This window comes from Oncorhynchus kisutch, linkage group LG21 (genome assembly GCF_002021735.2).
Source record: "Oncorhynchus kisutch isolate 150728-3 linkage group LG21, Okis_V2, whole genome shotgun sequence".
In the NCBI taxonomy this organism is placed as follows: domain Eukaryota; kingdom Metazoa; phylum Chordata; class Actinopteri; order Salmoniformes; family Salmonidae; genus Oncorhynchus; species Oncorhynchus kisutch.
In genome coordinates this window covers 44876672-44900986 of record NC_034194.2, presented here as the reverse complement: position 1 = coordinate 44900986, position 24315 = coordinate 44876672, and the positions used below count along the sequence as shown (strand labels likewise).

The following is a 24315-nucleotide window of genomic DNA, read 5'->3' as shown; positions in this document are numbered from 1 at the left end:
ACAACATTAGTGTAGATTGTAAAACAAACTCTTCTATTAGAGACTTCTGATCACTTGATGTTTTCTACACATCTGTGATTTTGTGGACTGGCATACAAAGGAAGGTGGGTTTATAATTACACAATAAGAAGTTCAACCAGTTTACTTGGTTTGGACAGAGTTTTACGGCACCGGGCATAGACATCATTAAAACTTCTAGTTTAGTTTTTTATATTTGGTTGAGTTGTCAACTAACGTGAATTAAACGTGAAAATCAACAAAACACGGAACCATGTCATTGGATTTATATATATTTTTAAATGGGGTAAAAAAATTAAAATAAATAGACAATTGGTTTACCGCGATAATTTTTTGCAAATCCAATACATTTTCGTCATCACGTAGATTCGTTTTATTATGACGTGGCAAAAACGTTGCTTCAAACATGTTTTTTTTTTGCCCAGTGGGACGTTATTTGGGCTCGTACAGAAATCCAAGGGCAGGCCTGCAGTTTTCTATTGGTGTGTTATAAACATGGAGGCGGATCTTGCCCGAGCACCTCTGGTCAAAAACAAGTACCGTGTACTGTAGCAACTGGAGGACGAGCTGAGTTGTTTTAAAAAAATACTACTCATTTACTATTATTTAAAAATGAGGAGAATTACTGCTACAAATGGACGGGTTTAGATAGCATTCAGGGCACCCTATGCTGATCCGGTAAGTGATTAATACTGCGAATCAATCAATCATCAGATTCAGATATGAATCAATATCTCAATTAGTTCATACCCCTGCACATCTACTCGGTACTGGGACCACGTGTATATATCTACGTTATCATTACTCAGTACTTATTGTATGATTACGTGTTATTACTTATTATTTCTCTATTTTCTCTCTCTCTGCGTTTCTGGGAAGAGCCCGTCAGTAAGCATTTCACTGTTAGTCTACACCTGTTGTTTACCAAGCATGTGACGAATAAAATGCGGTTTGATGTCATCCCGAGTCGAGACGTGTAGTCCAGGGTAGCCTAATGTTTTGGAACGGGACTGTACTAGTTTAGTCTCGTCTATCCTCTTCAAAAGGTATGTGGAACGTCTTGTCAACAACGCAGCCGAAGTTAGGCACTGGCCCGGATAGTTTATTTTGAAGGAGATCTTGAGTATGTTTGCCCAGACAGACCAGTAAGAGGTAAAGTAGACTGGTGTCGAGACCAGCGTGAGCAACAATAGTGGAATCAGCGTTTCGCCTTAAAAAATAAAATGGTGTAATCATGCCACAATTGTATTTGATAATACTAAACTATATTGGAATGGTATTATATAAATGCAACAAAATACAATAATGAGTTAATTTGACACAAACATAAAAAAAATAGTTGAAATGTATAAACTTCAGAATTGCAATGGGGACATAGTTATATTGCAATATACAGCCTTACAAATAGCTCGTATTGCGGGCCTTTAACAATGGGAAATCACCTCACAACTCAGTCTATTGTGCCTATTCCTTACATTCATATTGCAATGTACCACCTTCCCTATGGATCTTGGGTCCATGAAATGGGGAATCAGCCCACTCACTGACCCCCGCAGATCACAATTCTAAAGCCTTGACACAACTATGACGTGTCGTGGTTCTTTAACTGTGGGAAAAGCTACAATAAGAGCTACAACCCTTCAGGTTTATTCTGTGGAGAGGTCTGCTACTGGCTACTGCCAGGGTCCACTGTAAATATAATCATCCCATTACTGGTCCGACTATAACCCGCTAGACACATTTTCGGTTGTGTATACAGCTGAAATGCAGTATACAGACAAAATGCAAAAAAAGGGGATTTAGACGGGAGAAAATGAAGTGCGTCTCTAGTCAGCCTCAAATAACCATCATATAACCTATAATAACATCATGTAACCATTAATAACCATCATGTAACCATTAATAACATTCCTGTAACCTATAGTAACATCCCTGTAGCCTATAATAACATCCCTGTAACCTATAGTAACATCCCTGTAACCTATAGTAACCTATAATAGCATTCCTGTAACCTATAGTAACCATCCTGTAACCTATAATAACATCCCTGTAACCTATAGTAACATCCCTGTAACCTATAATAACATCCCTGTAACCTATAGTAACATCCCTGTAACCTATAGTAACCATCCTGTAACCTATAATAACATCCCTGTAACCTATAATAACATCCCTGTAACCTATAGTAATATCCCTGTAACCTATAGTAACCATCCTGTAACCTATAATAACATCCCTGTAACCTATAGTAACATCCATGTAACCTATAATAACATCCCTGTAACCTATAATAACATCCCTGCAACCTATAGTAACATCCTGTAACCTATAATAACATCCCTGTAACCTATAGTAACATCCCTGTAACCTATAGTAATATCGCTGTAACCTATAGTAACCATCCTGTAACCTATAGTAACATCCCTGTAAGCTATAATAACATCCCTGTAACCCATAGTAACATCCCTGTAACCTATAGTAATATCCCTGTAACCTATAGTAACCATCCTGTAACCTATAATAACATCCCTGTAACCTATAGTAACATCCCTGTAACCTATAGTAATATCCCTGTAACCTATAGTAACCATCCTGTAACCTATAATAACATCCCTGTAACCTATAGTAACATCCCTGTAACCTTTAGTAACCATCCTGTAACCTATAGTAACCATCCTGTAACCTATAATAACATCCCTGTAACCTATAGTAACATCCCTGTAACCTTTAGTAACCATCCTGTAACCTATAATAGCATTCCTGTAACCTATAGTAATATCCCTGTAACCTATAGTAACCATCCTGTAACCTATAATAACATCCCTGTAACCTATAGTAACCATCCTGTAACCTATAGTAACCATCATGTAACCTATAGTAACATCCCTGTAACCTATAGTAACATCCCTGTAACCTATAGTAACCATGCTGTAACCTATAATAACATCCCTGTAACCTATAGTAACATCCCTGTAACCTATAGTAACCATCCTGTAACCTATAATAACATCCCTGTAACCTATAGTAACCATCCTGTAACCTATAGTAACCATCATGTAACCTATAGTAACATCCCTGTAACCTATAGTAACATCCCTGTAACCTATAGTAATATCCATGTAACCTATAGTAACCATATTGTAACCTATAATAACATCCCTGTAACCTATAGTAACATCAAATCAAATCAAATCAAATTTATTTATATAGCCCTTCGTACATCAGCTGATATCTCAAAGTGCTGTACAGAAACCCAGCCTAAAACCCCAAACAGCAAGCAATGCAGGTGTAGAAGCATCCCTGTAACCTATAGTAACCATCTTGTAACCTATAATAACATCCCTGTAACCTATAGTAACCATCCTGTAACCTATAATAACATCCCTGTAACCTATAGTAACATCCCTGTAGCCTATAGTAACCATCCTGTAACCTATAATAACATCCCTGTAACCTATAGTAACCATCCTGTAACCTATAGTAACCATCATGTAACCTATAGTAACATCCCTGTAACCTATAATAACATCCCTGTAACCGATAGTAACCACCCTGTAAGCTATAATAACATCCCTGTAACCTATAATAGCATCCCTGTAACCTATAGTAACATCCCTGTAACCTATAGTAACTATCCTGTAACCTATAGTAACATTCCTGTAACCTATAGTAACCATCCTGTAACCTATAATAACATCCCTGTAACATATAGTAACATCCCTGTAACCTATAGTAACATCCCTGTAACCTATAGTAACATCCTGTAACCTATAATAACATCCCTGTAACCTATAATAACATCCCTGTAACCTATAGTAACATCCCTGTAACCTTTAGTAACCATCCTGTAACCTATAGTAACCATCCTGTAACCTATAATAACATCCCTGTAACCTATAGTAACATCCCTGTAACCTTTAGTAACCATCCTGTAACCTATAATAGCATTCCTGTAACCTATAGTAATATCCCTGTAACCTATAGTAACCATCCTATAACCTATAATAACATCCCTGTAACCTATAGTAACCATCCTGTAACCTATAGTAACCATCATGTAACCTATAGTAACATCCCTGTAACCTATAGTAACATCCCTGTAACCTATAGTAATATCCCTGTAACCTATAGTAACCACCCTGTAACCTATAGTAACATCCCTGTAACCTATAATAACATCCCTGTAACCTATAGTAACATCCATGTAACCTATAGTAACATCCCTGTAACCTATAGTAATATCCCTGTAACCTATAGTAACCATCTTGTAACCTATAATAACATCCCTGTAACCTATAGTAACATCCCTGTAACCTATAGTAACCATCTTGTAACCTATAATAACATCCCTGTAACCTATAGTAACCATCCTGTAACCTATAATAACATCCCTGTAACCTATAGTAACATCCCTGTAACCTTTAGTAACCATCCTGTAACCTATAATAGCATTCCTGTAACCTATAGTAATATCCCTGTAACCTATAGTAACCATCCTGTAACCTATAATAACATCCCTGTAACCTATAGTAACCATCATGTAACCTATAGTAACATCCCTGTAACCTATAGTAACATCCCTGTAACCTATAGTAATATCCCTGTAACCTATAGTAACCACCCTGTAACCTATAGTAACATCCCTGTAACCTATAATAACATCCCTGTAACCTATAGTAACATCCATGTAACCTATAGTAACATCCCTGTAACCTATAGTAATATCCCTGTAACCTATAGTAACCATCTTGTAACCTATAATAACATCCCTGTAACCTATAGTAACATCCCTGTAACCTATAGTAACCATCTTGTAACCTATAATAACATCCCTGTAACCTATAGTAACCATCCTGTAACCTATAATAACATCCCTGTAACCTATAGTAACATCCCTGTAACCTTTAGTAACCATCCTGTAACCTATAATAGCATTCCTGTAACCTATAGTAATATCCCTGTAACCTATAGTAACCATCCTGTAACCTATAATAACATCCCTGTAACCTATAGTAACATCCCTGTAACCTATAGTAACCATCCTGTAACCTATAGTAACCATCCTGTAACCCATAATAACATCCCTGTAACCTATAATAACATCCCTGTAGCCTATAGTAACATCCCTGTAACCTATAGTAACATCCCTGTAACCTATAGTAACCATCCTGTAACCTATAATAACATCCCTGTAACCTATAATAACATCCCTGTAACATATAGTAACATCCCTGTAACCTATGGTAACATCCCTGTAACCTATAGTAACCATCCTGTAACCTATAATAGCATCCCTGTAACCTATAGTACCCATCCTGTAACCTATAGTAACATCCCTGTAACCTATAGTAACCATCCTCTAACCTATAATAACATCCCTGTAACCTATAGTAACATCCCTGTAACCTATAGTAACATCCCTGTAACCTATAGTAACCATCCTGTAACCTATAATAACATCCCTGTAACCTATAGTAACATCCCTGTAACCTATAGTAACATCCATGTAACCTATAATAACATCCCTGTAACCTATAATAACATCCCTGTAACCTATAGTAACCATCCTGTAACCTATAATAACATCCCTGTAACGTATAGTAACATCCCTGTAACCTTCAGTAACCATCATGTAACCTATAATAACATCCCTGTAACCTATAGTAACATCCCTGTAACCTTTAGTAACCATCCTGTAACCTATAGTAACATCCTGTAACCTATAATAACATCCCTGTAACCTATAGTAACATCCCTGTAACCTTTAGTAACCATCCTGTAACCTATAATAGCATTCCTGTAACCTATAGTAATATCCCTGTAACCTATAGTAACCATCATGTAACCTATAATAACATCCCTGTAACCTATAGTAACCATCCTGTAACCTATAGTAACATCCCTGTAACCTATAGTAACCACCCTGTAACCTATAGTAACATCCCTGTAACCTATAATAACATCCCTGTAACCTATAGTAACATCCATGTAACCTATAGTAACATCCCTGTAACCTATAGTAATATCCCTGTAACCTATAGTAACCATCTTGTAACCTATAATAACATCCCTGTAACCTATAGTAACATCCCTGTAACCTATAGTAACCATCCTGTAACCTATAATAACATCCCTGTAACCTATAGTAACCATCCTGTAACCTATAATAACACCCCTGTAACCTATAGTAACATCCATGTAACCTATAGTAACCATCCGGTAACCTATAGTAACATCCCTGTAACCTATAGTAACCATCCTGTAACCTATAATAACACCCCTGTAACCTATAATAACATCCCTGTAACCTATAGTAACATCCTGTAACCTATAGTAACCATCCTGTCACCTATAGTAACCATCCTGTAACCTATAGTAACATCCCTGTAACCTATAGTAACCATCCTGTAACCTATAATAACATCCCTGTAACCTATAGTAACCATCCTGTAACCTATAGTAACCATCCTGTAACCTATAGTAACCATCCTGTAACCTATTCCCTATATAGTACACTACTTTAGACCAGAGCCCTATTCCCTATATAGTGTACTACTTTAGACCAGAGCCCTATTCCCTATATAGTGTACTACTTTAGACCAGAGCCCTATTCTCTATATAGTACACTACTTTAGACCAGAGCCCTATTCCCTATATATTGTACTACTTTAGACCAGAGCCCTATTCTCTATATAGTACACTACTTTAGACCAGAGCCCTATTCCCTATATAGTACACTACTTTAGACCAGAGCCCGAAAGCTGTGTGTTGTTCTGGATGGCCCGAAGGCTGTGTGTTGTTCTGGATGGCCCGAAGGCTGTGTGTTGTTCTGGATGGCCCCGATAACTAGCAGCAGCGACAACAAACTGCCATGTGGTGAATCGTGTGGCTCATTTCAGCTCATTTGATCTTGTTCTTGATAACATGTCTTGTTTTTAAATCAAATCTAAATGTATTTGTCACATACACATGGTTAGCAGATGTTAATGCGAGTGTAGTGAAATGCTTGCGAAATGCTTCGAGGTGTTTTGACTGATGTCACGTAATTTACTTATGTAAATGAGATATTTCTGTATTTAATTTTCAATAATTCTAAGAACCTGTTTTCACTTTGTCATTATGGGGAATTGTGATGTCATTATGGGGTATTGTGATGTCATTATGGGGAATTATGATGTCATTATCGGAATTGTGTGTAGAATCCATTTTGAATTCAGGCTGTAACACAACAAAATGTGGAATAAGTCAAGGGGGGTCTGAATAATTTCTTGAAGGCACTGTATATAGTTAATGCTCGTCTTCTTCAGCCTGAAGGCTGTAGTTCTGTAAATATACGATTGATAGCAGAATAAAAATAAAACAAAATGTTGTGCCTGTGTAGCAGATGCAGATTTCTGAAACTCAATACTCAGCCTGAAGTGACACCCCTTGTGTAAATTAAGGCCTTTTTCAGTGGCGCAAGGGTTGGAACTCTTGAGGGTTGGAACTCTTGAGGGTTGGAACTCTTGAGGGTTGGAACTCTTGAGTTGGAACTCTTGATGGTTGGAACTCTTGATGGTTGGAACTCTTGAGTTGGAACTCTTGATGGTTGGAACTCTTGAGTTGGAACTCTTGATGGTTGGAACTCTTGAGGGTTGGAACTCTTGAGGGTTGGAACTCTTGATGGTTGGAACTCTTGATGGTTGGAACTCTTGATGGTTGGAACTCTTGAGGGTTGGAACTCTTGAGGGTTGGAACTCTTGATGGTTGGAACTCCTGATGGTTGGAACTCTTGATGGTTGGAACTCTTGAGGAGAGCGGCATTGTGAATTGGGAGATGTGGTTCTACAGCGTGACGTCCATCTGTCTATTGATGACGATGATGATGAGATGTTACTGTATATGTTCATCCTCCTCTCCTCTCTCCCACCTTCCCCCGACCCCAGAGTCAGTAGGAGGTGATGAATCCCCCAGCTGAGATGTCCCCTCCCACCGCCCCTGTCGCCACAGAGACACGGAGCATGACCTCTGACCCGTCCCACCTCGGAACTCTGGGAAGTAATGTCCGCCTGAAGGCAGCCACACCTAACAGCACAGGTACTGAGTCGCACACACACACACACACACACACACACACACACACACACACACACACACACACACACACACACACACACACACACACACACACACACACACACACACACACACACACACACACACACACACACACACTCCCACCCGTAGCTGCTGTACCGGTACCACCTGTATATAGCCTCCACATTGACTCTGTACCGTAATACCCTGTATATAGCCTCCACGTTGACTCTGTACCGGTAACCCATGTATATAGCCTCCACATTGACTCAATACACCTGTTGTATTCAGCATTTCACTGTCAGGTCTACTACACCTGTTGTATTCAGCATTTCACTGTCAGGTCTACTACACCTGTTGTATTCAGCATTTCACTGTCAGGTCTACTACACCTGTTGTATTCAGCATTTCACTGTAAGGTCTACTACACCAAAAATTATAATGTGCAAATATTGTACAATCCAGGTGTGTAAAGCTCTTAGAAACTTACCCAGAAAGACTCACGGCTGTAATCACTCTTAGAGACTTACCCAGAAAGACTCACAGCTGTAATCACTCTTAGAGACTTACCCAGAAAGACTCACAGCTGTAATCACTCTTAGAGACTTACCCAGAAAGACTCACAGCTGTAATCACTCTTAGAGACTTACCCAGAAAGACTCACAGCTGTAATCACTCTTAGAGACTTACCCAGAAAGACTCACAGCTGTAATCACTCTTAGAGACTTACCCAGAAAGATTCACAGCTGTAATCACTCTTAGAGACTTACCCAGAAAGACAACAGCTGTAATCACTCTTAGAGACTTACCCAGAAAGACTCACGGCTATAATCACTCTTAGAGACTTACCCAGAAAGACTCACGGCTGTAATCACTCTTAGAGACTTACCCAGAAAGACTCACGGCTGTAATCACTCTTAGAGACTTACCCAGAAAGACTCACGGCTGTAATCACTGCCAAAGGTGATTCTAACATGTATTGACTCAGGTGTGTGAATATTTTGTGTAGACTGTTGATGAAAAATAACAATTTAATCCATTTTAATCCATTTTAATCCATTTTAACTATGTGGTTTCTATGGTAGGAACAACAGTTTCCCAAACCTCTCCTCTGTGTGTGTGTGTTTGTGTGTTTGTGTGTTTGTGTGTTTGTGTGTATGTGTGTGTGTGTGTGTGTGTGCGTGTAACCATATCAGGGAGTGTGTGTTGTGTATCAGTTAGTGTGTTATCCGGTGTTCTCTCGTCCTGCCTGGCACAGGTGATAGTGCTATCACACCACACACACACACACACACACACACACACACACACACACACACACACACACACACACACACACACACACACACACACACACACACACACACACACACACACACACACACACACACACACACACACACACACACACACACTGAGGAGAGGTTTGCTCGGTCATGAAACAGTGGTATTAGTCTGTGTGTTTACCTATGGCCTGTTAACCCTTCTACGTGTATTGTGTGTGTGTGTGTGTGTGTACTTATGGCCTGATAAACCTTCCCCTACTGTGTCGGTAAGACGGCTTTAGTCCAGGAATCTGGGGAGGGGAATTTTAACATGAATTAACACATGAAGAGGAATCTACCAGAATAACCTTTTCCAAGCCATGTCAAACCTGTCCTCAAGACCCCCAGACATGTCAAACCTCTCCTCAGGACCCCCAGACATGTCGGGCCTGTCCTCCAGGACCCCCAGACATGTCAAACCTCTCCTCAGGACCCCCAGACATGTCAAAACTCTCCTCAAGACCCCCAGACATGTCAAACCTCTCCTCAAGACCCCCAGACATGTCGGGCCTGTCCTCCAGGACCCCCAGACATGTCAAACCTCTTCTCAGGACCCCCAGACATGTCAAAACTCTCCTCAGGAACCTCAGACATGTCAAACCTCTCCCCAGGACCCCCAGACGTGTCAAACCTCTCCCCAGGATCTCCAGACATGTCAAACCTCTCCCCAGGACCCCCAGACATGTCAAATCTCTCCCCAGGACCTCCAGATGTGTCAAACCTCTCCCCAGGACCCCCAGACGTGTCAAACCTCTCCCCAGGATCTCCAAACATGTCAAACCTCTCCTCAGGACCCCCAGACATATCAAACCTCTTCTCAGGACCCCCAGACATGTCACACCTCTCCTCAAAACCCCCAGACATGTTGAACCTGTCCTCCAGGACCCCCAGACATGTCAAAACTCTCCTCAGGACCCCCAGACATGTCAAACCTCTCCTCAGGACCCCCAGACATGTCAAACCTCTTCTCAGGAACCCCAGACATGTCAAACCTCTCCTCAGGACCCTCAGACATGTCAAACCTCTCCTCAGGACCCCCAGAGATGTCAAACCTCTCCCTTGGACCCCCCGATGTGTCAAACCTCTCCTCAGGACCCTCAGACATGTCAACCTCTACTCAGGACCCCCAGAGATGTCAAACCTCTCCCCAGGACCCCCAGATATGTCAAACCTCTCCCCAGGACCCCCAGACATGTCAAACCTCTCCCCAGGACCCCCTGATGTGTCAAACCTCTCCCCAGGACCCCCAGATGTGTCAAACCCCTCCTCAGGACCCCCAGACATGTCAAACCTCTCCCCAAGATCCCCAGACATCTCAAACCTCTTCTCAGGACCCCCAGACATGTCAAACCTCTCCTCAAAACCCCCAAACATGTCGAACCTGTCCTCCAGGACCCCCAGACATGTCAAAACTCTCCTCAGGACCCCCAGACATGTCAAACCTCTCCTCAGGACCCTCAGACATGTCAAACCTCTCCTCAGGACCCCCAGACATGTCAAACCTCTCCCCAGGACCCCCAGACATGTCAAACCTCTCCTCAGGATCTCCAGACGTGTCAAACCTCTCCCCAGGACCCCCAGACATGTCAAATCTCTCCCCAGGACCTCCAGATGTGTCAAACCTCTCCCCAGGACCCCCAGACATGTCAAATCTCTCCCCAGGACCCCCAGACATATCAAACCTCTTCTCAGGACCCCCAGACATGTCACACCTCTCCTCAAAACCCCCAGACATGTTGAACCTGTCCTCCAGGACCCCCAGACATGTCAAAACTCTCCTCAGGACCCCCAGACATGTCAAACCTCTCCTCAGGACCCCCAGACATGTCAAACCTCTTCTCAGGAACCCCAGACATGTCAAACCTCTCCTCAGGACCCTCAGACATGTCAAACCTCTCCTCAGGACCCCCAGAGATGTCAAACCTCTCCCTTGGACCCCCCGATGTGTCAAACCTCTCCTCAGGACCCTCAGACATGTCAACCTCTACTCAGGACCCCCAGAGATGTCAAACCTCTCCCCAGGACCCCCAGATATGTCAAACCTCTCCCCAGGACCCCCAGACATGTCAAACCTCTCCCCAGGACCCCCTGATGTGTCAAACCTCTCCCCAGGACCCCCAGATGTGTCAAACCCCTCCTCAGGACCCCCAGACATGTCAAACCTCTCCCCAAGATCCCCAGACATCTCAAACCTCTTCTCAGGACCCCCAGACATGTCAAACCTCTCCTCAAAACCCCCAAACATGTCGAACCTGTCCTCCAGGACCCCCAGACATGTCAAAACTCTCCTCAGGACCCCCAGACATGTCAAACCTCTCCTCAGGACCCTCAGACATGTCAAACCTCTCCTCAGGACCCCCAGACATGTCAAACCTCTCCCCAGGACCCCCAGACATGTCAAACCTCTCCTCAGGATCTCCAGACGTGTCAAACCTCTCCCCAGGACCCCCAGACATGTCAAATCTCTCCCCAGGACCTCCAGATGTGTCAAACCTCTCCCCAGGACCCCCAGACGTGTCAAACCTCTCCCCAGGATCTCCAGACATGTCAAACCTCTTCTCAGGACCCCCAGACATGTCAAACCTCTCCTCAAAACCCCCAGACATGTCGAACCTGTCCTCCAAGACCCCCAGACATGTCAAAACTCTCCTCAGGAACCCCAGACATGTCAAACCTCTCCTCAGGACCCCCAGACATGTCAAACCTCTTCTCAGGAACCCCAGACATGTCAAATCCTCTCCTCAGGACCCTCAGACATGTCAAACCTCTCCTCAGGACCCCCAGACATGTCAAACCTCTCCTCAGGACCCCCAGACATGTCAAACCTCTCCTCAGGACCCCCAGAGATGTCAAACCTCTCCCCAGGACCCCCAGATGTGTCAAACCTCTCCTCAGGACCCCCAGACATGTCAAACCTCTCCCCAGGACCCCCAGACATGTCAGACCTCTCCCCAGGACCTCCAGACGTGTCAAACCTCTCCTCAGGACCCTCAGACATGTCAAACCTCTCCTCAGGACCCCCAGAAATGTCAAACCTCTCCCCAGGACCTCCAGATGTGTCAAACCTCTCCCCAGAACCCCCAGACGTGTCAAACCTCTCCCCAGGATCTCCAGACATGTCAAACCTCTCCTCAGGACCCCCAGACATGTCAAACCTCTCCTCAGGACCCCCAGACATGTCAAACCTCTCCTCAGGACCCCCAGACATGTCGAACCTGTCCTCCAGGACCCCCAGACATGTCAAAACTCTCCTCAGGACCCCCAGACATGTCAAACCTCTCCTCAGGACCCCCAGACATGTCAAACCTCTCCCCAGGACCCCCAGACATGTCAGACCTCTCCCCAGGACCTCCAGACGTGTCAAACCTCTCCTCAGGACCCTCAGACATGTCAAACCTCTCCTCAGGACCCCCAGAGATGTCAAACCTCTCCCCAGGACCCCCAGATGTGTCAAACCTCTCCTCAGGACCCCCAGACATGTCAAACCTCTCCCCAGGACCCCCAGACATGTCAGACCTCTCCCCAGGACCTCCAGACGTGTCAAACCTTTCCTCAGGACCCCCAGACATGTCAAACCTATCCTCAGGATCTCCAGACGTGTCAAACCTCTCCTCAGGACCCCCAGACATTTCAAACCTGTCCTCCAAGACCCCCAGACATGTCAAACCTCTCCTCAAAACCCCCAGACATGTCGAACCTGTCCTCCAAGACCCCCAGACATGTCAAACCTCTCCTCAGGATCTCCAGACATGTCAAACCTCTCCTCAGGACCCCCAGACATTTCAAACCTGTCCTCCAAGACCCCCAGACATGTCAAACCTCTCCCCAGGACCCCCAGATGTGTCAAACCTCTCCTCAGGACCCTCAGACATGTCAAACCTCTCCTCAGGACCCCCAGAGATGTCAAACCTGTCCCCAGGACCCCCAGATGTGTCAAACCTCTCCTCAGGACCCCCAGACATGTCAAACCTCTCCCCAGGACCCCCAGACATGTCAGACCTCTCCCCAGGACCTTCAGACGTGTCAAACCTTTCCCCAGGACCCCCAGACATGTCAAACCTCTTCTCAGGAACCCCAGACATGTCAAACCTCTCCTCAGGACCCTCAGACATGTCAAACCTCTCCTCAGGACCCCCAGAGATGTCAAACCTCTCCCCAGGACCCCCAGATGTGTCAAACCTCTCCTCAGGACCCTGAGACATGTCAAACCTCTCCTCAGGACCCCCAGACATGTCAAACCTGTCCCCAGGACCCCCAGATGTGTCAAACCTCTCCTCAGGACCCCCAGACATGTCAAACCTCTTCTCAGGAACCCCAGACAAGTTCAAATCCTCTCCTCAGGACCCTCAGACATGTCAAACCTCTCCTCAGGACCCCCAGACATGTCAAACCTCTCCTCAGGACCCCCAGACATGTCAAACCTCTCCTCAGGACCCCCAGAGATGTCAAACTTCTCCCCAGGACCCCCAGATGTGTCAAACCTCTCCTCAGGACCCCCAGACATGTCAAACCTCTCCCCAGGACCCCCAGACATGTCAGACCTCTCCCCAGGACCTCCAGACGTGTCAAACCTCTCCTCAGGACCCTCAGACATGTCAAACCTCTCCTCAGGACCCCCAGAGATGTCAAACCTCTCCCCAGGACCTCCAGATGTGTCAAACCTCTCCCCAGAACCCCCAGACGTGTCAAACCTCTCCCCAGGATCTCCAGACATGTCAAACCTCTCCTCAGGACCCCCAGACATGTCAAACCTCTCCTCAGGACCCCCAGACATGTCAGACCTCTCCCCAGGACCTCCAGACGTGTCAAACCTTTCCTCAGGACCCCCAGACATGTCAAACCTCTCCTCAGGATCTCCAGATGTGTCAAACCTCTCCTCAGGACCCCCAGACATTTCAAACCTGTCCTCCAAGACCCCCAGACATGTCAAACCTCTCCTCAAAACCCCCAGACATGTCGAACCTGTCCTCCAAGACCCCCAGACATGTCAAACCTCTCCTCAGGATCTCCAGACATGTCAAACCTCTCCTCAGGACCCCCAGACATTTCAAACCTGTCCTCCAAGACCCCCAGACATGTCAAACCTCTCCCCAGGACCCCCAGATGTGTCAAACCTCTCCTCAGGACCCTCAGACATGTCAAACCTCTCCTCAGGACCCCCAGAGATGTCAAACCTGTCCCCAGGACCCCCAGATGTGTCAAACCTCTCCTCAGGACCCCCAGACATGTCAAACCTCTCCCCAGGACCCCCAGACATGTCAGACCTCTCCCCAGGACCTTCAGACGTGTCAAACCTTTCCCCAGGACCCCCAGACATGTCAAACCTCTCCTCAGGACCTCCAGACGTGTCAAACCTCTCCTCAAAACCCCCAGACATGTCGAACCTGTCCTCCAAGACCCCCAGACATGTCAAAACTCTCCTCAGGACCCCCAGACATGTCAAACCTCTCCTCAGGACCCCCAGACATGTCAAACCTCTTCTCAGGAACCCCAGACATGTCAAACCTCTCCTCAGGACCCTCAGACATGTCAAACCTCTCCTCAGGACCCCCAGAGATGTCAAACCTCTCCCCAGGACCCCCAGATGTGTCAAACCTCTCCTCAGGACCCTCAGACATGTCAAACCTCTCCTCAGGACCCCCAGACATGTCAAACCTGTCCCCAGGACCCCCAGATGTGTCAAACCTCTCCTCAGGACCCCCAGACATGTCAAACCTCTTCTCAGGAACCCCAGACAAGTTCAAATCCTCTCCTCAGGACCCTCAGACATGTCAAACCTCTCCTCAGGACCCCCAGACATGTCAAACCTCTCCTCAGGACCCCCAGACATGTCAAACCTCTCCTCAGGACCCCCAGACATGTCAAACCTCTCCTCAGGATCTCCAGACGTGTCAAACCTCTCCTCAGGACCCCCAGACATTTCAAACCTGTCCTCCAAGACCCCCAGACATGTCAAACCTCTCCTCAAAACCCCCAGACATGTCGAACCTGTCCTCCAAGACCCCCAGACATGTCAAACCTCTCCTCAGGATCTCCAGACATGTCAAACCTCTCCTCAGGACCCCCAGACATTTCAAACCTATCCTCCAAGACCCCCAGACATGTCAAACCTCTCCCCAGGACCCCCAGATGTGTCAAACCTCTCCTCAGGACCCTCAGACATGTCAAACCTCTCCTCAGGACCCCCAGAGATGTCAAACCTGTCCCCAGGACCCCAGATGTGTCAAACCTCTCCTCAGGACCCCCAGACATGTCAAACCTCTCCCCAGGACCCCCAGACATGTCAGACCTCTCCCCAGGACCTTCAGACGTGTCAAACCTTTCCCCAGGACCCCCAGACATGTCAAACCTCTCCTCAGGACCTCCAGACGTGTCAAACCTCTCCTCAAAACCCCCAGACATGTCGAACCTGTCCTCCAAGACCCCCAGACATGTCAAAACTCTCCTCAGGACCCCCAGACATGTCAAACCTCTCCTCAGGACCCCCAGACATGTCAAACCTCTTCTCAGGAACCCCAGACATGTCAAACCTCTCCTCAGGACCCTCAGACATGTCAAACCTCTCCTCAGGACCCCCAGAGATGTCAAACCTCTCCCCAGGACCCCCAGATGTGTCAAACCTCTCCTCAGGACCCTCAGACATGTCAAACCTCTCCTCAGGACCCCCAGACATGTCAAACCTGTCCCCAGGACCCCCAGATGTGTCAAACCTCTCCTCAGGACCCCCAGACATGTCAAACCTCTTCTCAGGAACCCCAGACAAGTTCAAATCCTCTCCTCAGGACCCTCAGACATGTCAAACCTCTCCTCAGGACCCCCAGACATGTCAAACCTCTCCTCAGGACCCCCAGACATGTCAAACCTCTCCTCAGGACCCCCAGAGATGTCAAACTTCTCCCCAGGACCCCCAGATGTGTCAAACCTCTCCTCAGGACCCCCAGACATGTCAAACCTCTCCCCAGGACCCCCAGACATGTCAGACCTCTCCCCAGGACCTCCAGACGTGTCAAACCTCTCCTCAGGACCCTCAGACATGTCAAACCTCTCCTCAGGACCCCCAGAGATGTCAAACCTCTCCCCAGGACCTCCAGATGTGTCAAACCTCTCCCCAGAACCCCCAGACGTGTCAAACCTCTCCCCAGGATCTCCAGACATGTCAAACCTCTCCTCAGGACCCCCAGACATGTCAAACCTCTCCTCAGGACCCCCAGACATGTCAGACCTCTCCCCAGGACCTCCAGACGTGTCAAACCTTTCCTCAGGACCCCCAGACATGTCAAACCTCTCCTCAGGATCTCCAGACGTGTCAAACCTCTCCTCAGGACCCCCAGACATTTCAAACCTGTCCTCCAAGACCCCCAGACATGTCAAACCTCTCCTCAAAACCCCCAGACATGTCGAACCTGTCCTCCAAGACCCCCAGACATGTCAAACCTCTCCTCAGGATCTCCAGACATGTCAAACCTCTCCTCAGGACCCCCAGACATTTCAAACCTGTCCTCCAAGACCCCCAGACATGTCAAACCTCTCCCCAGGACCCCCAGATGTGTCAAACCTCTCCTCAGGACCCTCAGACATGTCAAACCTCTCCTCAGGACCCCCAGAGATGTCAAACCTGTCCCCAGGACCCCCAGATGTGTCAAACCTCTCCTCAGGACCCCCAGACATGTCAAACCTCTCCCCAGGACCCCCAGACATGTCAGACCTCTCCCCAGGACCTTCAGACGTGTCAAACCTTTCCCCAGGACCCCAGACATGTCAAACCTCTCCTCAGGACCTCCAGACGTGTCAAACCTCTCCTCAAAACCCCCAGACATGTCGAACCTGTCCTCCAAGACCCCCAGACATGTCAAAACTCTCCTCAGGACCCCCAGACATGTCAAACCTCTCCTCAGGACCCCCAGACATGTCAAACCTCTTCTCAGGAACCCCAGACATGTCAAACCTCTCCTCAGGACCCTCAGACATGTCAAACCTCTCCTCAGGACCCCCAGAGATGTCAAACCTCTCCCCAGGACCCCCAGATGTGTCAAACCTCTCCTCAGGACCCTCAGACATGTCAAACCTCTCCTCAGGACCCCCAGACATGTCAAACCTGTCCCCAGGACCCCCAGATGTGTCAAACCTCTCCTCAGGACCCCCAGACATGTCAAACCTCTTCTCAGGAACCCCAGACAAGTTCAAATCCTCTCCTCAGGACCCTCAGACATGTCAAACCTCTCCTCAGGACCCCCAGACATGTCAAACCTCTCCTCAGGACCCCCAGACATGTCAAACCTCTCCTCAGGACCCCCAGAGATGTCAAACTTCTCCCCAGGACCCCCAGATGTGTCAAACCTCTCCTCAGGGACCCCCAGACATGTCAAACCTCTCCCCAGGACCCCCAGACATGTCAGACCTCTCCCCAGGACCTCCAGACGTGTCAAACCTCTCCTCAGGACCCTCAGACATGTCAAACCTCTCCTCCGGACCCCCAGAGATGTCAAACCTCTCCCCAGGACCCCCAGATGTGTCAAACCTCTCCTCAGGACCCCCAGACATGTCAAACCTCTCCCCAGGACCCCCAGACATGTCAGACCTCTCCCCAGGACCTCCAGACGTGTCAAACCTTTCCCCAGGACCCCCAGACATGTAAAACCTCTCCTCAGGATCTCCAGACGTGTCAAACCTCTCCTCAGGACCCCCAGACATTTCAAACCTGTCCTCCAAGACCCCCAGACATGTCAAACCTCTCCCCAGGACCCCCAGATGTGTCAAACTTCTCCTCAGGACCCTCAGACATGTCAAACCTCTCCTCAGGACCCCCAGAGATGTCAAACCTGTCCCCAGGACCCCCAGACGTGTCAAACCTCTCCTCAGGACCCCCAGACATTTCAAACCTGTCCCCAGGACCCCCAGATGTGTCAAACCTCTCCTCAGGACCCCCAGACATGTCAAACCTCTTCTCAGGAACCCCAGACAAGTTCAAATCCTCTCCTCAGGACCCTCAGACATGTCAAACCTCTCCTCAGGACCCTCAGACATGTCAAACCTCTCCTCAGGATCCCCAGACATGTCAAACCTGTCCCCAGGACCCCCAGATGTGTCAAACCTCTCCTCAGGACCCCCAGACATGTCAAACCTCTTCTCAGGAACCCCAGACAAGTTCAAATCCTCTCCTCAGGACCCTCAGACATGTCAAACCTCTCCTCAGGACCCCCAGACATGTCAAACCTCTCCTCAGGACCCCCAGACATGTCAAACCTCTCCTCAGGACCCCCAGAGATGTCAAACTGCTCCCCAGGACCCCCAGATGTGTCAAACCTCTCCTCAGGGCCCCCAGACATGTCAAACCTCTCCCCAGGACCCCCAGACATGTCAGACCTCTCCCCAGGACCTCCAGACGTGTCAAACCTCTCCTCAGGACCCTCAGACATGTCAAACCTCTCCTCAGGACCCCCAGAGATGTCAAACCTCTCCCCAGGACCCCCAGATGTGTCAAACCTCTCCTCAGGACCCCCAGACATGTCAAACCTCTCCCCAGGACCCCCAGACATGTCAGACCTCTCCCCAGGACCTCCAGACGTGTCAAACCTTTCCCCAGGACCCCCAGACATGTCAAACCTCTCCTCAGGATCTCCAGACGTGTCAAACCTCTCCTCAGGACCCCCAGACATTTCAAACCTGTCCTCCAAGACCCCCAGACATGTCAAACCTCTCCCCAGGACCCCCAGATGTGTCAAACTTCTCCTCAGGACCCTCAGACATGTCAAACCTCTCCTCAGGACCCCCAGAGATGTCAAACCTGTCCCCAGGACCCCCAGACGTGTCAAACCTCTCCTCAGGACCCCCAGACATTTCAAACCTGTCCTCCAAGACCCCCAGACATGTCAAACCTCTCCCCAGGACCCCCAGATGTGTCAAACCTCTCCTCAGGACCCTCAGACATGTCAAACCTCTCCTCAGGACCCCCAGAGATGTCAAATCTGTCCCCAGGACCCCCAGATGTGTCAAACCTCTCTTCAGGTCCCCCAGACATGTCAAACCTCTCCCCAGGACCCCCAGACATGTCAGACCTCTCCCCTGGACCTCCAGACGTGTCAAACCTTTCCCCAGGACCCCCAGACATGTCAAACCTCTCCTCAGGATCTCCAGACGTGTCAAACCTCTCCTCAAAACCCCCAGACATGTCGAACCTGTCCTCCAAGACCCCCAGACATGTCAAAACTCTCCTCAGGACCCCCAGACATGTCAAACCTCTCCTCAGGACCCCCAGACATGTCAAATCTCTTCTCAGGAACCCCAGACATGTCAAACCTCTCCTCAGGACCCTCAGACATGTCAAACCTCTCCTCAGGACCCCCAGAGATGTCAAACCTCTCCCCAGGACCCCCAGATGTTTCAAACCTCTCCTCAGGACCCTCAGACATGTCAAACCTCTCCCCAGGACCCCCAGACATGTCAAACCTGTCCCCAGGACCCCCAGATGTGTCAAACCTCTCCTCAGGACCCCCAGACATTTCAAACCTGTCCTCCAAGACCCCCAGACATGTCAAACCTCTCCCCAGGACCCCCAGATGTGTCAAACCTCTCCTCAGGACCCTCAGACATTTCAAACCTCTCCCCAGGACCCCCAGATGTGTCAAACCTCTCCTCAGGACCCCCAGACATGTCAAACCTCTCCCCAGGACCCCCAGACATGTCAGACCTCTCCCCAGGACCTCCAGACGTGTCAAACCTTTCCCCAGGACCCCCAGACATGTCAAACCTCTCCTCAGGATCTCCAGACGTGTCAAACCTCTCCTCAGGACCCCCAGACATTTCAAACCTGTCCTCCAAGACCCCCAGACATGTCAAACCTCTCCCCAGGACCCCCAGATGTGTCAAACTTCTCCTCAGGACCCTCAGACATGTCAAACCTCTCCTCAGGACCCCCAGAGATGTCAAACCTGTCCCCAGGACCCCCAGACGTGTCAAACCTCTCCTCAGGACCCCCAGACATTTCAAACCTGTCCTCCAAGACCCCCAGACATGTCAAACCTCTCCCCAGGACCCCCAGATGTGTCAAACCTCTCCTCAGGACCCTCAGACATGTCAAACCTCTCCTCAGGACCCCCAGAGATGTCAAATCTGTCCCCAGGACCCCCAGATGTGTCAAACCTCTCTTCAGGTCCCCCCAGACATGTCAAACCTCTCCCCAGGACCCCCAGACATGTCAGACCTCTCCCCTGGACCTCCAGACGTGTCAAACCTTTCCCCAGGACCCCCAGACATGTCAAACCTCTCCTCAGGATCTCCAGACGTGTCAAACCTCTCCTCAAAACCCCCAGACATGTCGAACCTGTCCTCCAAGACCCCCAGACATGTCAAAACTCTCCTCAGGACCCCCAGACATGTCAAACCTCTCCTCAGGACCCCCAGACATGTCAAATCTCTTCTCAGGAACCCCAGACATGTCAAACCTCTCCTCAGGACCCTCAGACATGTCAAACCTCTCCTCAGGACCCCCAGAGATGTCAAACCTCTCCCCAGGACCCCCAGATGTTTCAAACCTCTCCTCAGGACCCTCAGACATGTCAAACCTCTCCCCAGGACCCCCAGACATGTCAAACCTGTCCCCAGGACCCCCAGATGTGTCAAACCTCTCCTCAGGACCCCCAGACATTTCAAACCTGTCCTCCAAGACCCCCAGACATGTCAAACCTCTCCCCAGGACCCCCCAGATGTGTCAAACCTCTCCTCAGGACCCTCAGACATTTCAAACCTCTCCTCAGGACCCCCAGAGATGTCAATCCTGTCCCCATGACCCCCAGATGTGTCAAACCTCTCCTCAGGACCCCCAGACATGTCAAACCTCTCCTCAGGACCCCCAGACATGTCAAATCTCTACCCAGGACCTCCAGATGTGTCAAACCTCTCCCCAGGACCCCCAGACGTGTCAAACCTCTCCTCAGGACCCCCAGACATTTCAAACCTCTCCCCAGGATCTCCAGACATGTCAAACCTCTCCCCAGGACCCCCAGACGTGTCAAACCTCTCCCCAAGACCCCCAGAGATGTCAAACCTCTCCCCAGGACCCCCCAGACATGTCAAACCTCTCCTCAGGACCCCCAGACATGTCGAACCTGTCCTCCGGGACCCCCAGACATGTCAAACCTCTCCTCAGGACCCCCAGACATGTCAAACCTCTCCCCAGGACCCCCAGACATGTCAAATCTCTCCCCAGGACCTCCAGACGTGTCAAACCTCTCCCCAGGACCCCCAGACGTGTCAAACCTCTCCCCAGGATCTCCAGACATGTCAAACCTCTCCCCTGGACCCCCAGACATGTCAAATCTCTCCCCAGGGCCTCCAGATGTGTCAAACCTCTCCCCAGGACCCCCAGACGTGTCAAACCTCTCCCCAGGACCCCCAGACATGTCGAATCTCTCCCCAGGACCTCCAGATGTGTCAAACCTCTCCCCAGGACCCCCAGACGTGTCAAACCTCTCCCCAGGATCTCCAGACATGTCAAACCTCTCCTCAAAACCCCCAGACATTTCGAACCTGTCCTCCAAGACCCCCAGACATGTCAAAACTCTCCTCAGGACCCCCAGACATGTCAAACCTCTCCTCAGGAACCCCCAGAAATGTCAAACCTCTTCTCAGGACCCTCAGACATGTCAAACCTCTCCTCAGGACCCCCAGAGATGTCAAACCTCTCCCCAGGACCCCCAGATGTGTCAAACCTCTCCTCAGGACCCTCAGACATGTCAAACCTCTCCTCAGGACCCCCAGACATGTCAAACCTGTCCCCAGGACCCTCAGATGTGTCAAACCTCTCCTCAGGACCCCCAGACATGTCAAACCTCTCCCCAGGATCCCCAGACATGTCAAACCTCTCCTCAGGATCTCCAGACATGTCAAACCTCTCCTCAGGACCCCCAGACATTTCAAACATGTCCTCCAAGACCCCCAGACATGTCAAACCTCTCCCCAGGACCCCCAGATGTGTCAAACCTCTCCTCAGGACCCCCAGATGTGTCAAACCTCTCCTCAGGACCCTCAGACATGTCAAACCTCTCCTCAGGACCCCCAGACATGTCAAACCTGTCCCCAGGACCCTCAGATGTGTCAAACCTCTCCTCAGGACCCCCAGACATGTCAAACCTCTCCCCAGGATCCCCAGACATGTCAAACCTCTCCTCAGGATCTCCAGACATGTCAAACCTCTCCTCAGGACCCCCAGACATTTCAAACATGTCCTCCAAGACCCCCAGACATGTCAAACCTCTCCCCAGGACCCCCAGATGTGTCAAACCTCTCCTCAGGACCCCCAGACATGTCAAACCTCTCCTCAGGAACCCCCAGAAATGTCAAACCTCTTCTCAGGACCCTCAGACATGTCAAACCTCTCCTCAGGACCCCCAGAGATGTCAAACCTCTCCCCAGGACCCCCAGATGTGTCAAACCTCTCCTCAGGACCCTCAGACATGTCAAACCTCTCCCCAGGATCCCCAGACATGTCAAACCTCTCCTCAGGATCTCCAGACATGTCAAACCTCTCCTCAGGACCCCCAGACATTTCAAACATGTCCTCCAAGACCCCCAGACATGTCAAACCTCTCCCCAGGACCCCCAGATGTGTCAAACCTCTCCTCAGGACCCTCAGACATGTCAAACCTCTCCTCAGGACCCCCAGAGATGTCAAACCTGTCCCCAGGACCCCCAGATGTGTCAAACCTCTCCTCAGGACCCCCAGACATGTCAAACCTCTCCCCAGGACCCCCAGACATGTCAGACCTCTCCCCAGGATCTCCAGACGTGTCAAACCTTTCCCCAGGACCCCCAGACATGTCAAACCTCTCCTCAGGATCTCCAGACGTGTCAAACCTCTCCTCAAAACCCCCAGACATGTCGAACCTGTCCTCCAAGACCCCCAGACATGTCAGACCTCTCCCCAGGATCTCCAGACGTGTCAAACCTTTCCCCAGGACCCCCAGACATGTCAAACCTCTCCTCAGGATCTCCAGACGTGTCAAACCTCTCCTCAAAACCCCCAGACATGTCAAACCTGTCCCCAGGACCCTCAGATGTGTCAAACCTCTCCTCAGGACCCCCAGACATGTCAAACCTCTCCCCAGGATCCCCAGACATGTCAAACCTCTCCTCAGGATCTCCAGACATGTCAAACCTCTCCTCAGGACCCCCAGACATTTCAAACCTGTCCTCCAAGACCCCCAGACATGTCAAACCTCTCCCCAGGACCCCCAGATGTGTCAAACCTCTCCTCAGGACCCTCAGACATGTCAAACCTCTCCTCAGGACCCCCAGAGATGTCAAACCTGTCCCCAGGACCCCCAGATGTGTCAAACCTCTCCTCAGGACCCCCAGACATGTCAAACCTCTCCCCAGGACCCCCAGACATGTCAGACCTCTCCCCAGGATCTCCAGACGTGTCAAACCTTTCCCCAGGACCCCCAGACATGTCAAACCTCTCCTCAGGATCTCCAGACGTGTCAAACCTCTCCTCAAAACCCCCAGACATGTCGAACCTGTCCTCCAAGACCCCTAGACATGTCAAAACTCTCCTCAGGAACCCCAGACATGTCAAACCTCTCCTCAGGACCCCCAGACATGTCAAACCTCTCCTCAGGATCTCCAGACGTGTCAAACCTCTCCTCAAAACCCCCAGACATGTCGAACCTGTCCTCCAAGACCCCCAGACATGTCAAACCTCTCCTCAGGACCCCCAGACATGTCAAACCTCTCCCCAGGATCCCCAGACATGTCAAACCTCTCCTCAGGATCTCCAGACATGTCAAACCTCTCCTCAGGACCCCCAGACATTTCAAACATGTCCTCCAAGACCCCCAGACATGTCAAACCTCTCCCCAGGACCCCCAGATGTGTCAAACCTCTCCTCAGGACCCCCAGA

General features: G+C 49.2%; 1 protein-coding gene across 2 annotated transcripts in view; it reads left to right on the top strand.

The window, feature by feature from the left end:
* The first annotated feature begins 465 nt into the window (after nt 1-465).
* Nucleotides 466-24315, top strand: part of slc2a12 (solute carrier family 2 member 12) — a 57454-nt gene continuing 33604 nt past the window's right edge. The window contains exons 1-2 of one of the 2 annotated variants that reach the window (XM_031800640.1): nt 466-696; nt 7944-8094. In XM_031800640.1, the coding sequence (XP_031656500.1) occupies nt 7959-8094 (136 nt within the window). In that variant the 5' untranslated portion in view covers nt 466-696; nt 7944-7958. The remainder of the gene's footprint in view (nt 697-7943; nt 8095-24315) is intronic. The other variant, XM_031800639.1, reaches the window with a different exon arrangement.